Source organism: Augochlora pura, chromosome 2, assembly GCF_028453695.1.
Source record: "Augochlora pura isolate Apur16 chromosome 2, APUR_v2.2.1, whole genome shotgun sequence".
Taxonomy (NCBI): domain Eukaryota; kingdom Metazoa; phylum Arthropoda; class Insecta; order Hymenoptera; family Halictidae; genus Augochlora; species Augochlora pura.
The window spans coordinates 2823236-2839331 of NC_135773.1; the positions used below are offsets into that span (position 1 = coordinate 2823236).

Below are 16096 nucleotides of genomic sequence, written 5' to 3' on the forward strand. Positions count from 1 at the left end.
AGAACCGGTCCGGATTGAATTCACCATTGTGTAGTTGGATTTTTAAATATTCCATGAGCGAGTCGATTAGCGCCGCCCGCGATTCTCATGCGGAGAGGCGATCGATGCTCGTTTAAATTCAATCAGGAAAAGATAGAGCAATCTTTTCTCAACGATGTAGCGATTCAAGGAATGATTAAAACGTGTAAGGCAATGATTTGAGAAAATTGCATTTTCAGATCGTTTCACTGTAAATAGGTGACAGATGTATCAATTAGAATTTATTCACTGGGTAATGGCCAGTCGCGTATTGATAGTAAACGTCCGGAGAATAGTCAAATAGCTCGAAGTCCAATCTGAATTTTTCGTAGAGCTTTTTCACCATGTCTGGACTGAGCTGACTGAAGTATACTTTTGATGCATTCGAGCGTCCCCCGCTGTGTCGCCACCTTGGCTTAATTAATTCCTGCAACCTTAATTTATGGATCGCGTAGATCTGGTCTCTCCATAGTGTTTCCACCTGCGAAACAAATAAATACCTATCAACTAAGAAACAATTTAGCCCTTTTTCTCGTTATTAGCATTAAATTAATTGAAATAGGACAAAAAAAGTGTTCTTTCCTTGGAGTCTGATTCCAGTGAAATATAAATGGGATGGAGGTGTATTGAAATCTTTAACTTTCCTACAGTATAATCTTTTAAATCATTTCTATAATATTGTAAATGTATAGATTACGTTTAGAAATCATCGTAACATTAAAACTTAAAGTTACTTCATTCGTATTTAAAGTTATTTCATTTTTACTATACCTTGGCAATTATATCATATTCGACGAGACAAGGAGTGCAAAACAAATAATAAGGCATCCAATGATCGTCACCATAGCTGGCTAGATCCGTGTGAATCAAATACTCCACGAATTCTCTGAACGTAGGCTCGATCCCGTTTGGCGGCGGAACGCCATCTTCCCGGATCACTTGATCGTCGCGCGGTCTCGTGAAATTCTTCTCTGCAAACGTAATACATATCTCGATCACAAATGATTGTTTCTGCGTGGAAAGACGCTCGGTTACCTCCTATTTATAAAACATATCCCTACTTTTATACAAATCAAACTAATTAATGACAGAGTCAATATTTTCAACGAATGAAACAGTAAATCATTTTACTCTGACATAATCGCGATCTCGTAAAACACGGTTGTTTCGTTGTTATCGAAATGTTTCTTTTGCAAAAAAGATTAGATTGCATGTACGGTATAGTTTTTATTATTTTTTTAATTCGTGATAAAACTGACTGTATAAAATTCCAAGCAATGAAAAATAATAAAAGAATTTAAGATTATTCCTGCATTCTCCACTATTTCTTAAAATCTTAAAAGAAAAATAGATATTTATTAAAAGCTTGTTACTTCCGTATGTAATTATTAATTTTATTTTGAACCACCGAGTTTCGCGGTGTTGCGAACGGTACGCGAGAGGAACGAAAAGAATCGAATAAATTATGAATTACGCGCACAAAATTTGCATCCATTTTAATCCCAAATGCTTCTGCAAGTACAAAATACGCTTTCCCTGGGATCTCTACAGGCTCATAAAGTTTTCAAATTTATGAAAATGTAGCAGGCACAAGAATAATAACTAATTCCCGACGGAATAAGGATCTGCTTGCTTAGATTTTTCCATGTTCTCATGCTTTTGTTTTGCGATATATGAAAAGTAGGTTAACAAGGCTTGGCTTAATCTCATGGCGAAATTCTAATCAGTTCGAAGTTGTTTGTCGCAATAAATGTTTTAATCGCGGCAGATATTTACACCGGTTGGAGGAGGGCCAGAAATCTCGCACGTGTACCGGCACACCATGGGTACGCGACATTAGGGAATATCGCGGTCGATATTTTGCCGTGACTCACCGCGATACTTTTGAACAATCTTGCCGCCGTATTTCCGATAAAAGTGAAGTGTCCCGTGCTCCCTTCCAGCCACGGAGTTCTCCAGCTTATCACGATACGCGCTCAGCAATCTCTCAAATGGGTGCCTTACCACCAGCAGTTTCTCCGTTCCCCTCAACGCCTGCCACCGGTTTCCCTTCTGTTAGATCCTGTTACGTTCGCGGGCCGATTCTGTCGAAGATCTCGACGATTTCGTTAATCGAACAGCGCATACTACAATTAGGCGATAAACACCGGCTAACCAACTCTCGTCTTCTGTGCTCGTTTATCGCCGAGCTGTTCGCCGAACGGCCTCGTCGCAGCGCTGCATCACCCCTCTTTTCTTTTATCTTTGTGTACGTTTCCAATTGAATGGTCTTGCAATTAGGCTTGCGAGAAATTACAGATCTTTTTACAAGGAATGATTTGTAGCCCAGTAGACTCGGATTCATTTTTAATCCACGATAATCTATTAGGTTGTGTAGTGAGTTCATTTGCGTTTTCTCGTATAAGATATAGTGCCATGCAGTCGACGACGCGAATAAATTTACACAATTTCAGCCTAATCTGTCCTGTCTTGAAATCAACATTTCCAGCTCTCATTTAATCTAAGTTGCACGGAAATCTCTCCACGGAAACATATCTCAAAATTTATCAGAATTATTGCTTTGAATACGTGTAATTTTCCTCAGAAGTCCGCAAATATATTTAACGCACAATCTAATGCATCGATGCACCCACTTTTGCATCCTTTATCTCAAGATGTCTTCGGAACAATGTCTTCCCTATTATCAACAATTTTTAACATCTCAGCTATGGTTTATACTCGTCAGAGAGTATACGTCGCAATTTTTGTGAAACGTATTTGTAAAATATTTCCGAAAAATCATAAAAAAACTTGCTGCAGGAAGCTGGACACAGTGTGATCGTTCAAATGCATACAGAATTAAAGATTGGTCGACACAGCTAAGAGGTTAAAGTGATTCAAGTGGCTCGTAGTAACAAAAACTAGAGTCTTGTTCACGGAACTACGTGAAACGAAGCTGTTTATTCAGCAATTTAATAATTGGATAACTGTCATGGCAAATTGTAGTAAAATTTCATTCTTAATGTACGAGAATTATGTGCGGTGGAATGTCGTTTTATCGAACGTTTATGCAAATTCCTATTTCCGCGCGTGAGTACCGAGAAGGGGGAGTTCGGTAGAATTTTCTTTAGTTTAAAAATGGTCACGCGTTGTGAAACGAAATGCGAAGGAAATTTTGTGCAACACCTTTCTCACCTTCTCAGCCTCTGGATATTCAAGTTCTGGTATCACTCTCCTGGCGATCGTCGATATTTGCTCCTTTCCACTGTTTAGTTCGTCTTCTCGCATGTTCATAAGAAGACACAAGTTGTAGATCCACGTTGTGCTGCCGGCTTTGTAAATCGGACAGTATGACAGATTATGCGATCTATTTGACATATAATATAGCACAAAAGCAATCTATTAATTCGTAAGACACAGAATTTGCTTTTTTTTCTAATAATTTTGGTGAAAATTGAATAAAAATTTTTTAATTATTTTTAAATTAAAAATTTCGGAACAATAGAATCTCGATTAACCGAACTGAATTTTTCTCTATCTTTATTATTTAGATTGCTAATTATTCCAAATAATAACGATAGAATGATTGTATCAATAGTTTACCGAAAATTGAAAGAGATTAACTATCAATTTCATTCGAGTTCTGCGAATAATTAATGATAATAATTAATCGATATGCGAACCTAATCATGTAAAAGACAGCGTACTGCGGCGCTGGTGGATGTTTGAAGATCGCGGGTTTATCAGGATCCTTGTACGGTCCTAGATTATAGTTTCTGCATGTGTTTGTGACTCTCGTCAGTCGCTTAAAATTATCTGCCTCTGCCTCCGCCTAAATAACATTTATTCTTGTTACAAGATGAAATAATAGTAGTGTAATTGATTTACCAGTAACCAGTGGATTTTATGAATTTATGAAAGACTAATTGCAAACCGGTGAAACTATTTAAAGAATTCAAAACTACTATTCTATTACTCCCAATCACTAACGAAAACCCGCGACATATTTATTACATGTTTAGATTATAATTCAAAATTATGCGCGTACCATTAATTTGTTCAATTCTTCATGCTTAGGCAGCGACCCGTCTTCTTCACCGACACGAAGAATCGTTAATCTAATGATCACAATAAACAACCCACAGCCTAGGATGTATTTCAACATTCGCTCGATTTTTCGGCGATTTCGAAACATCGTGATTTGTTAAATTGTTTCAATCAAGTTGCACTGTGCTCCTTTTCGAGATCTTAGAAACTGCACTCGAAATTAGTATCATTCACGAAAAAAGCGCGTGTCTGCTCGAAGAACCAGCTAAATATTCGTTCTTCCTACTGACGGGACACTGACTGACCGGTTTCCTCTTCACCTGGGACAGTGATGGATCTAGCGTGCGCGAGACCCGCGGCAAGACATCTCATACTATGATCAAATTGATATTCCATGGTCGACCTTCAGAATACAATTAACTTCTTCCTGTCCGTGAACATTCGGACGTGAGAGATTTTCGTGTTCAGCGTGTCCCTTGTTTGGTAGGCCAACCTTAACAGAAGATTTATACGAAAAAAAAAAGATTTATACGAACGCGTGTTCTTATTTGAAACATGACGGCACAATCTATGACAAATCACTTGCAAAGATCTAGAAAATTCGACTTCCGTTTCTTTGTCGATCCCTTTGATTGACTGTAAGATAATGTAGAAGATTCAAAATCCACATATATGTCTGCAAATTATTTATAGCCAATTGCGGTCGGTTCAAATTGTTTATGAATTCTTAATTAGGCAGAAACTGAAACGTTAACGGACATAAGGCCGAAGGTTGTGGAAGAGTTTCCGGCGTGGAAAGTTGGGAAAAGTGCTATTCGTGTCGCAGAAACACGTCGAACACACCCGTTGGCCGTGAAAATTGTCTTCCTTTCATTCAACGGAAGTTCAAGGCCAGTCTATGCCTCTCCATGAATGTCGCCGCGTGCAGGTGTGCGGGCAATAAGAACTATAAAACTGAATAGTATCACGGATATCGACCCGACGGCCGACGTGCAATCCCCGGTGTTTTTTTTTACTTTTTAATAGAAGAAATAACGGCACCGTTTCGCACGAGAATAAACGATTCAGGCGTCACTCGCGCCTTGTTGCGTCCGCTGCAATTTACCTACTGATAACGATAGAACGGTATCGATACCGATAATCGTCTTTGCTCGATCATTGTGTTTGAAAATGATAAGCTCGATGAACAATTTAATAACGAATAGTTATTAAAAGATGTACTTAATTGTTATGGAAAGTCGAAATTAGTGACCAGTGATGTTATATCGCTTTAAACAAAATGTGCCCATCCTCGCGCTGTCGCAACGATTTTGATTTTGCGTGATTTTATTGAGGTTGTCAACGTATTAACGCATCTTGCGCGGGAAGCGACTAAAGTCGTTTTTCGCGGACGTTATCGATGGGTTTTTGTGGTGTTTTTACAATGAGATCAGATAGACGTACGTTGGAAAGATAAATGAATTTCGAAAAAAAGATCGCCCGCTACACGGTAAGACTCTGGCGGCAAAGTGCCCGCGCAAGATGTGTTAACAGCGGTAAACGGCACAAGATTAACCGCAAGTTGCCGAAGCTCCCCCAGGTCGCGAACCTCCACCGCGATATCCACCGCAGACGCAACACCCTCATCAATCTAACGTGTTAATCACTTCCCGCGTCGTTTTTTCAACGTCCGCCGGGTTTTTTTCCGAAGCACACCCTCGGGGGGGGGGGGGGGGGAGGGGAGGTCACGGTACGCGTCATTCGATTAAATGGATTGATCACACTTCCAGGATATATTTCCATCACGTATCTTCGTAGCACTGAAACGCAGACTTTTGCATTATGCATGTTTTCTTGCGTTTTCCACGTGGCACCGGCATCTTGGCGCACCCCCGCGTGCGACCACCATGAATATTCCGTGGATGAAAAACGATAAACGGAGAGTGATACTACGAAACGGAAAGATAAAGTCCGAAGGAAAGGATAGAACGCTTACTCACATTAAAAGTACGATTTTTCAACCTTTTAGAAGCATTCGATAAAATCGTAGAATTTTAACCGATGTTTATAAAAATCCTGACACTGCATCGCAATGATTGTCTTTTGAATATGACAAGTTTGTCTTCAATTTTTTAGTCAGCTAATACTGCTTTCGGAGATTTTGTACGTATATCTATTTTTGACCAAATTCGTTTTATTATTGGGCAAGCAGGTAAAGTCAATGATTAAGCGTAGGGAATAATGTTAAATTAAACTTTTTGAAGTTCTTCTTCGATTTCTCCGATAAACATAGTTTTATATAAAAATTTTGACAGCTGCCTTTTGGTTCCTTTGACGAAACGAGCGTTAGTCAATTTTTTTAATAACAATTCAAATCCACAGAAACAACGGAAAAAGTTATACGACAGAGAACAGGATTAAAAGTAGATAAGTAAGAAAAAGCATGAATAGAGAAGTGTAAGAGGTGATAACAGGGGACGTTTAATAGGGAAGAGGGTGAAAATGAAAGTAGAGAAAAGAAAAGTAGACGACAAGCAGAGGTAAGAGCTCGAGGGAAAGTAAGGTTGCGTGGCGATGGAGAAGGGAGAGGGGTGGAAAAATATGGTAAAGAGAAGCAGAAAGGGGGGAGGGGTCATTTATGCATGGGAACGCGGGGGGTGGAAGACGCGTGCGCCGAACCTTCCACCCACTAACAAGAAAATAATTACGCGAATGTGTTGCGTGTGCCGAGTCGGTCCAGTAAAACGTCCTTTCCGTGTTATATGCAAATCTCTGGCACGATTCACCTTCGTTCTACCCCCCCCCCCCCCCCCCCTCTTTCTTCTCCAAACCCGACGAGACGTTTTCGAATCCGCGAATTCCACGGTTTTCCCGTTCGCGTTCGTCTCGGCGTCCTGAATTATGAATGGCGTGAAATTATTGCTTGCTATGATTATTACCATTATTCACTGAAATTTATGCGTTATGCAGCTTTCCAGTCTGAGCTCCGTTGGTTTTAATGAACTACTTACGTTCTACTTACGTTCACCTCCGGCGCTTCTAGACAATTAGCATAGCATTCCCATTCAATTAACCACCGGCAAGCTGAGTTTTCTGACTGCTGCTCTATCATGTGAACCTGTCTAAGCCGGATCAACGTACGAAATTGTTCAAGTCATTTCTTCCGTGAAGATTGTTTCGATTAAAAATCAATTTTTTCAATTTATTCGTGGAACGAAAAGGCAATCCTCGACTTTCAGCTAGTTCGAGAACGAACAACGAAATGGGATTACAATTGAATCATGCGGCTACCTTCGGCCGCAGAAAATTGGCCTGGTCTCACGCGATGCGACACGGTCTTCCGCGAGTTTAACGAAATTACGGAAAGTCGATATCATTGACCATCTCCGCGTAAATACAGTTGAATCGAAAAGCGAATGCAGATGTTACCTCTGTGCATCGCATTCAGACCTGCTGCTGCAACGATCGATAATGTTCGCCCGACAACTCGTGACTCGTGATTCTTGAACAACGACATCACGTAGAAATGATGCTTTCTGCACCCAAACCTCTCGATACATTCATGCTACGATGTTACGATTGATTCGTAACATGGCGCATTTGTCTTCACGTTTCAAATCTTCAGATATGTTCTAGTCTATGATAAAACACATGCCATCAGCTTTCCGCCTACTGATTCGGGATAAAACTAACGTGGTATAAAAGTAGAAGCTCGAAGCTTTAAAATCAGTCTAATTTTATCGTCGTGTGATTATTTTTTACGAAATAATAGCGGTTTGAATATCGACAAGTTTCGGAAACTCGCAAGTTCAGTGTTCAAATATGTTTCGGCAAATACGTAGCTGGTTAATTTAAAAAATTTTGTAGAATGTAATTGTTTTTTTTTTTGTCGTTTCTCTAATTGATCGTGACGTGGCACTGTTCCAGGACGATTGGCGAGCTCGTGTGAGGGGCCTGGAACGAGTAGCATCGGCTTTACGAACGTCTTCTGCGCTGATCGCGATAGAGCCGCGATTAGGATCTCTTTTGCATACTGTTCTAGGCTGTGAAAGGAGCTGTCGAGTAGCTGCTGCAGGCATGGCAGTGGCAAAGGTAAGCCTGGGAACTCGTACATTCGCGCCTGCTAGATCAATCTAAATGCTAAGTTCTTAGCACGCGTTATTCCGTAAGTATATATTATTTTCTTCGTCGCTTCGTTTACCAGTTGATAAATCGAGATATGATCTCCGTGCCGGATTACTTGACGGTTACTTTGTTTTCCCTGATTGCCGTTGCTGGCGAAACGGTAACAGCTATTCGCAAAAAGTTCGCAAATTCATTAATCGACGCGACTTTATATATTATTCATATCGTACAAGATTTAGGAAACTTAATAGTCTCAGAAATTAGTGAAAATCCCTAGACGTTCTCACGGTTCAAGGAATCTTGGATTCGTTAAATCTCAACAAGTAGATGTTCTGTTGAGTTTAGGTTTTCCAAGAATCTTGATAGTTAGCAGATCTTGTTGTGCATGTCTCCAAAGATTTTAGACATCCGGAGAATTTCACTGCCTTTTGGAGTTAAAGGATTCTATGTTTTCAGTGCATTTTAAGAAATTACAGATGACCTAAAAGTCTCAGCAGTTCAGTAACTTTAATAAACGTTTTTAAAGGCTCCAAAATTTCAGGAATTCTAATATCTTGCTGTCCTAGAAGTTTCAAGGTATTGGAAGCTCCAAAAGTGGTAGGAATCGTTAGAAGTCCTTAGGAATCCTAGACTCAAAGGTCTCAGGATCCTTACACTTAAATAGTGTTTTGGATGGCCAAGAATCTTAAAAATTCCACAAGTCTAAGGATTTAGTTCTAAAGGTCCAGAAAACCAAGAAATCTCAGCAATTTTGAAGGTCTGCAGGATCAAAGAACACGTAACCACCCTCCAGATAGTTTCAACGATGACATAATCTTTGACACCCTAGGCCCCAAAGTCCCAGAATTACAAAACCTAAAAATAGCTACATGCTTAGATCCGAAGTTTTCTTTGAACATCAGATTTCCTGCAACACTAGGACATTTCAAGCCGAGCATTCCTGTAAAATAGCAGTAAACAGTGCCCCTCGTGACTACTTAACACGCGAGTATTTCAAATTGAGGTTTATGACGACCAGCTTTAATGCGAAGAAATAAGAAAGTTAAGAAACACGCCTGATGAAACGTAAATCACTCGGTTCCATTAGGTGGTCGTGGCTGGCGTGAGCGAGGAGGCTCTGAAAGAACGATTGCCCCAACTCTCATGGGGTTTAGCCAGACAAGGTGGGCCGTGCGCTGCTCAATTAGCCAGACTAGCGATGCTTAGACTGAGACCAGCTCTTCTTCTGGAAGAATTCCTGCAGCCGCGGTGCTTGAACGCTAGAAACGCTAAGGTAATGTTTTGTGACCATTCGTGTACATCCTTTATCTAGAGACTCTTAAGTTAGACTTTTTAGTCAAACATTCCATTATTAGAGATTATTCTTTTTGTTACCATAGACCAGGGAGAACACCCTGCAGCTGTTAATCTTCTCTCTGGTGACTTTCCCGAGCACCGAGTTCAAAGTGGACACGGTGGCGAACAAGGTTGCTAAAATGGTCAGAGATCGAAGACGCAGAGTACGCCAGGCTGCGCTCGATACTTTGGCTGTTCTTGCACAGATCTATGAAACTGAGGTACTGAATTTTATTTCGCACAGAAGAAATTAAAAATCATTTAGCACACTTTATTTAATAGTCAGACATGATCAAGACAAGAATTGATTTTTGTTACATTGTTCGTGGGAGATCATTTGTTGAAATTGTACTCATTTCGTAAAATGATACTCACATCATCGCCGAAACTCAATCCTCAAGAGTGCGACTCGCTCTAATCTTTCAGGGCCATGTTTAGCCTAACTTAGTCTAGCTTAGCCAAACTAGGATCGTGAAAGGGAAGGGAGATTACGAATGGTAGCGGAAAGGGAGTTAGAATGCATAGCGAGGAGGATCGGTAGTGTTATTGTTGAACGGTTGCAGGAAGTATTAGCGGCTGGAAAACGGGCATCGGAAGCACAACACGATGGAGAGGCGATGATGTCTGCTATTCGGGCGCGTCTCGCCCGGAAGTCGTTACCTTTGGTCTCCGCCGATGGCCTCGTTATGTACGGTTTGCAAATTTCGCCCACCGTCCAGATAGCCACTGGTAAGTCCTCTATTTGATCATTAATATAGTCTATCGCCGACCTCCGCTCGGCGATCTATAGAACGTGTTCAATTTCCGCTATTCTCAGTCTTGATTCAATATTTGATTACACTTTTCTTTCAGGTCCTGATGTTGATTGGATAGTAGCCGGAAGTGGTTCGGTATCGCCGAGCGTCGGTCGGACCAAGGGTCAAATTATAGCGACTAAGTCCGAGCAGGAGAAACTTGCTAAGTAATGTCCTGAATATTACAGGTGGTTCATTAGCAATCAGTAGTAACTTACTATGAATTATTTTATACATACAAACGCAGGCAGCAAATGAAAAAAAGAAATGCAAACAGTATAAGAAAAGACCAAATACACCTTACTAGAAATAAATTTAGTAATATATATTTGTGAGGTCTATTATACAATATAATATTATACAATACGGAGTTTCGTTGAATATTTTCAGATATGGGAATGCAAAGGCCTCTGAAAATCCCTGGATCGATAGGCCAAATTTGGTAGCCCTTGGAATGGCAATGAGACCTAAAGGTGACCCCCCCGTGGTTTGGCAGATGGTACCAACACACAGTCAGGTATAGCGAATATGAAGTTTAACAATAATTAGGTGGAGCATACAACTCTATAAAGAATGCCATTTCTCAATAGATTTAAATAGTAAGACGTTTCTAATTAAATTGTACAGTGACTATAATAACGATGCCTGTCAGTGTACCTGACCGGTGTCAATGAACGGGATTTGGCGCGCGTCCGGAATCAATAGCATTAGTACACAATGTGGAATGCAAATATCAATTAACAATTTTAATGAGGCCGCTATCGAAATGCAAGCTTAATGAGCCGAATAGGCTTACGTTCTCAGCTGGACGTTTCCTCGCGTGTCCCGAGGTCAGCGTTGCTCGCGAAACATGTTACACGAAAACGGTTCTCAGCTGCAAATTACGACTGTATTTACTCTCCGCCTTTCCTCTCGCGATTTAAATAAGAAATTGCATTTTGAATAACGACGGCGGCTTTGCGCGCTAAAAATGAATTGTTTCGGATCGCGAACTGAATGTATCTCATGTTGTTTCAATAAATCAGTGATCTAGGCTATAGATATTTATACGAGAAAATAATTTTCTGTTCTATACTTCACGTTTCGCTAATCTTTCTTACAAAACTGTAAAATCCGCAGCCCGTCGATCATTATAGATTATATTAATTTTGTACAAGACTCGATTGAACACGTTGATTTACTATCTCGATGAATTAATTCAACGATGAATTCAAGCCGCTACACCGGAGACAGTTTTGTTTTTTTTTTAATTCTTTACAGAGTTGCTTTACTGTATAAATATTGTATAAAAATTCTTTGGAAGTGTTGCGCTATTTTTGCATTGGTGGAGAATCGTTCTCGTGTCAATGGCAACCATAATCTCAGTTGGTGTTTATCCGAGATAATGTCCCATTTAAATTTACAATACGTATTGAGTTTACTTAAGGTTAGTAACGATCATGAGAACGTGAAGAATTAATTAATCGATACTGTTGCTGTAACGCATATTATCTAAAATTAATTTGAATAGAATAGTTAAAAATATTTTTAATTCAGATTTGAATAAAATGGTATTGATGGTAATTATGTATTTCTTGCAGAATCTTCAGTGTGATGAAGTAAGTCTGCAACTGGGTCGAGGCGTTAATACCGATTTTAGAAATGGTAATTATGTTTTTGATAGTGTTTCATTGTCTTTATAAACAAATTGAATATGAGATTAGCTAACAACGAGTTCCTATAATTTTTAAGTTACTAAAAATTGTAGTGCCATTGAATTTATAACTCCTGCGTTTTTATTTAATTTTAGGCGAGAGCTATACCTTGAGCTCGAGATCCCATTTAAGACTTCCGGCAACGGCGCGGGAGACCCAGAATTACCGTAACATAGCTGATGACACTCTAGATCAACGGGTAGATCATCTTAAGATGATGTCTCTTTGGCAACCGTACCATAGCTTATAATAATTCGCCTTAATAGTAGCTTGTATTTCAGGAAATTACTAATAAAGCAGACTCTCGGATTCCAGTATTGTTCGTTAGGGATCGAGGGTCCAAGAATAGCAATATGGATTCGAATCAGTTAAGGAAGAGATTGAAAGATGCTGCTGAGAGTACTAGTAGCATTGATTCGCATGAAGGAAATGCTAAGTAATGATATTTAGGAATTCTATAGGAATACTAAATTAAAATGAAGTACAAATCAATTAAAAGAACTGCTAAAATCCATAATCCATAATCATTTTTAATATAATATATCTAGATCTTGCGGAACTATGTTCAGGAGAAAAAAGAACCAACGAGAGAGTGGCACCAGTACTAGTCATGAGACATTCTGCTCCATAAAGAACCTAAATAATACGAATATTGATAACAGTGTAAGTCTTGATTACTCCGAAATATTAATAAGTATTTAAAAGGCATTACTTAAAGAAACGAACATTGCAGAATCTTTCGGACAATTCGAGCCAGGAATACATAGATACCAGAAGAATGTTTCACAAGTATGTGGAGAAAGATAAAACATCAAGGAGGTCAGACAATAGCTCCCGGTTCTCACAATCGAATTACAGCGATAGTCAACAGTCCCCATTGCCGAGGAACATTCAGCAACAAACATTTATTATGCACGATATGTAAATAAAGACATAATTTTAGTAACTGTTTTAATAGATTATCTTATAGTGCAACAGTTACTTTAAAGAGGCTTCGTTCTTCTAGGTACAATTTGGTTAACAGAAGACAGGAACGGTACCAGGGCGATAATTCATTCAGGCAACTTCAGACAGCTCCAACGCCATTAACGCACTCTTACAATAGACTTGATTATAGCAATAGTGGTGAAGAGATCAACGATAGGACCATATACCCTCGAGTAGGTCTTCTTCAGTATTACTATAACTGCAGATGTTTCAAAGAAAAATTGTTAATCAATATAAACATACGTAGTTTAATAATTAGAAATCGTAGAAAATTGCACGACAATAAACATTTTCCTTTCTAATTTCAATTTAATATTTTGATGGTCTACCATGCAACTTTAATAGTTCCATCAAATCAAATTTATGTAGTGAGATAAAAATTGAAAGAGCTAAGATATTAAGTAGTCTCTCAACTTGAATACCTCTTTCATAAACTTTCAGACGATAAGTAAATACGGTATATTGAGTATATTAGTGCAAAATTTAATTCTTATATCTGGAAAAATCGATATAATGATTTTTGGGCTTCACTAATCATATCCCTGAATTCTTGAAAGTATTAGAACCTGATGGAAAACTGCATCGTGTTACAGACTAGGTTCTACCGTAGGACCAAGGACGCGACCTCACAGAAGGTTAATGACGTTGAGCTTACTTCGTCGGACGCTCAGACCAATGATTATTTCCCGGCGATACGAGCGAGCACGTCTTACAGAAGAAGACTGCGTTCGTTGTCACCATCGCAATTATACCACAGACAACAATTCCCTAGAATAGCTTCCGGGGAAGGTCATGCTGCCTCAATGTACGATATGTAAGTATAACATTGAATTTCCTTTGATACTTTAATTAAAACAATTACGATAGTTAATAATCACAAATAGAATGTAATATGTTCTATTTACAGAAATATTCTATTTGCTCATTTATTATGATTATCAGTGTGTCGTTAATTTATTACGATACCTAATAATTTATTTACTCTTAAATGCTATTATAACAATAAACTAAAAGTTGATAATATCACAGGAACATGTTTTCCAACGTCACAGGATTTGCATAATAATCGTTCGTTTATCAACATTGTGTCAAACATTTGCAAACGTAGTAACCAATGTGACACCACCGTGGCGCGCATAATAAATATCGGGGTACCAGGTGTTACAATATACCTATTGACTTTTCTTCATGAGGGCATTATCGCCAATTGCAGTTTTGTCGACTGCTGACGTGCGAGTTACAACCTACCATTCTCTGACAATTCTCTGGTGCATTGAAATTGCACGTGCTAGGCTGCACATAAATTTTTTACAATGAACAAATAAGCATGACTCTGAGAAGGCGACAAGTACCAATACTTTCTGTAATTTTGTTCTCCGAGCTCGCAGCTGCGATGGTTCCGAGAAATGTATTGTCTAGATTATTGCATCTTATCAAAACAATTACGGTGCAGTTGTCTGATCGATTTTCTTGGCGGAATTCTATCGTGACGCGTTGCTTCGTCCTTTTAGTCATCCTTTGGCTTTGTTTTGCGATGCTGACTCAGTCATTTCATTTTGTTTTGAAGCTACTTTATTTCACCATTCTATGTTGCATTTTTAATATCGCTGGACTGCAAACTTTTATTTTCATTGTTCAATTTTCGAAAGTTTAAGTTTAATTAAATTTATTAATTATTTAATAGCTTTGTCACGCGTTTCATTCAGTTCGAAATAAAATGAGAACTTTCGGACGACGGAGGACAGAAAAATAATACAATATAAAAATAATCAAACTTTTGCGAAAGAAAACAAAAATGATTAGATCAGAATTAAATTTTGTTGGACTGTACAAACGCTTATGAACAAACATATTTGTATTAAGTACAAAATCTAAATATTAACAATACATTTGAAAACGATTTCAATCATTTTCAAACGTCTCAAATAAATGGTACAATATAAATGTTTACATCGGCGTGAGCGATGTCGATGCAGACTAGAGAATGATTCGGAACACATTGAAGTATATCGTTTGGACCCGTACGAAGGGTTGAAATCACAGTCTCGACCTTGACACGATTATCCTTATCTCGATGCTTTCGTTTTTTTTTTGTCGGAAGAAAGAAGGTCGATTAAATTCAACGACCGCCAGAAATTGATTTTCATAGTCATGATTATTTACGAGGATCCGTTTAAAAAGCAATCTCACGGGACGTATTAACGAGTAACGATACGCCGAGAACATTCTTGGTCCCGTTTCTCTTTCCTTGATTTACGAACGTCGCGTGCGTGGCGGCACAAGCCACGCCGCATGTTAATTACAATTCGCGTAGGTTTAAATAAACGTAGACGAATATTAGCCACATAACAATTTCAACTCGTTACTTCGATTGCCCTCCTCCGACTTTATAAATGTTTCATACGCGTTCTCGTTATCGTTCTCCTGTTATCGTATGATACGGTTTATTCATATCCTTCCACTTGGGAGTAATTATATTTACAATATCGTGATCATCCCTTGTGCGATAAACTCACGAGTGTTCGCAAAGGTCGACACACTTCAGCTTTTATAAAAAAACATCTTCATCACTGCGGCTATTCAATAAATAGTATTATCAAGACCACTTAAGACAGATAAATAGGTATTCTAAAGGCTTAACTTTTACATAAATAATTCACAGTTCAAGCTTATTAGCGTTCGCCTTATGGATGAAACTTGTGCAAATACTTATTTTACAATAAACAAGGTTTGAATGGAATATTTTTCAAACGAAAGATAAGCATTTATTTCAAACTGTGGTTAGACCGAAAAGAACTTAATCGGTGAGATTACGAGATTTCTCGTTCGTGCCAGCGGAAAAAAAAAATAGTCGAGACAGGAAGGTGGGGACAGTCGATATCACCTGGTCATTTTCACTTGAAACGCGCGTAGACCACACCGACGCCGGTGTTTCCACCCTCGCTCCTGTCCGAGGGGGTTGGTCGCGGCTACGGTCAGTGTATAGCCATTCGACGTACGGTATCGCGTGGTTACAGGTGAAACGGCGGGAAAGGGGGTTACAGGGAGGCGGAAGGGGGTTGAATTACCTGGAAGGTAGGGGCAGCGGTCAGCGTCGGGACGTCTGACGTCTACGTGGGGCACAGTCGTGCGTGCGTC

At 39.1% G+C, this 16096-nt stretch overlaps 2 protein-coding genes across 5 annotated transcripts in view; one reads left to right on the top strand and one right to left on the bottom strand.

Annotated features, from left to right (window-relative positions):
- Positions 1-4558, bottom strand: LOC144473305 (carbohydrate sulfotransferase 11). The gene is made up of 6 exons (XM_078187079.1): positions 4046-4558; positions 3681-3829; positions 3193-3364; positions 1893-2052; positions 790-989; positions 1-499 (listed from the first exon to the last, which is right to left on the bottom strand). The coding sequence occupies exons 1-6, from the start codon at positions 4190-4192 to the stop codon at positions 254-256; spliced, it is 1074 nt and encodes a 357-aa protein (XP_078043205.1). The 5' UTR covers positions 4193-4558; the 3' UTR covers positions 1-253.
- The window catches only part of LOC144473288 (uncharacterized), a 33194-nt gene that overhangs the window by 7965 nt on the left and 9133 nt on the right, over positions 1-16096 (top strand). For all 4 annotated transcript variants that reach the window (XM_078187051.1, XM_078187042.1, XM_078187070.1 and 1 more), the window contains 13 exons: positions 7951-8115; positions 9236-9421; positions 9528-9704; positions 10047-10212; positions 10336-10444; positions 10668-10794; positions 11858-11921; positions 12067-12170; positions 12253-12407; positions 12520-12634; positions 12705-12892; positions 12978-13131; positions 13552-13772. In XM_078187051.1, the coding sequence (XP_078043177.1) occupies positions 7951-8115; positions 9236-9421; positions 9528-9704; positions 10047-10212; positions 10336-10444; positions 10668-10794; positions 11858-11921; positions 12067-12170; positions 12253-12407; positions 12520-12634; positions 12705-12892; positions 12978-13131; positions 13552-13772 (1931 nt within the window). The remainder of the gene's footprint in view (positions 1-7950; positions 8116-9235; positions 9422-9527; positions 9705-10046; positions 10213-10335; positions 10445-10667; positions 10795-11857; positions 11922-12066; positions 12171-12252; positions 12408-12519; positions 12635-12704; positions 12893-12977; positions 13132-13551; positions 13773-16096) is intronic.

Excerpts from the sequence above, each read along its gene's own strand:
- LOC144473305 (XM_078187079.1), bottom strand. The coding sequence starts at position 4,192 with ATGTTTCGAAATCGCCGAAAAATCGAGCGAATGTTGAAATACATCCTA. Across the intron at positions 2,053-3,192 it reads AATATCCAGAGGCTGAGAAG|GCGTTGAGGGGAACGGAGAA; the intron begins GTGAGAAAGGTG and ends AACCGGTGGCAG. Across the intron at positions 990-1,892 it reads GATTGTTCAAAAGTATCGCG|AGAAGAATTTCACGAGACCG; the intron begins GTGAGTCACGGC and ends TTACGTTTGCAG.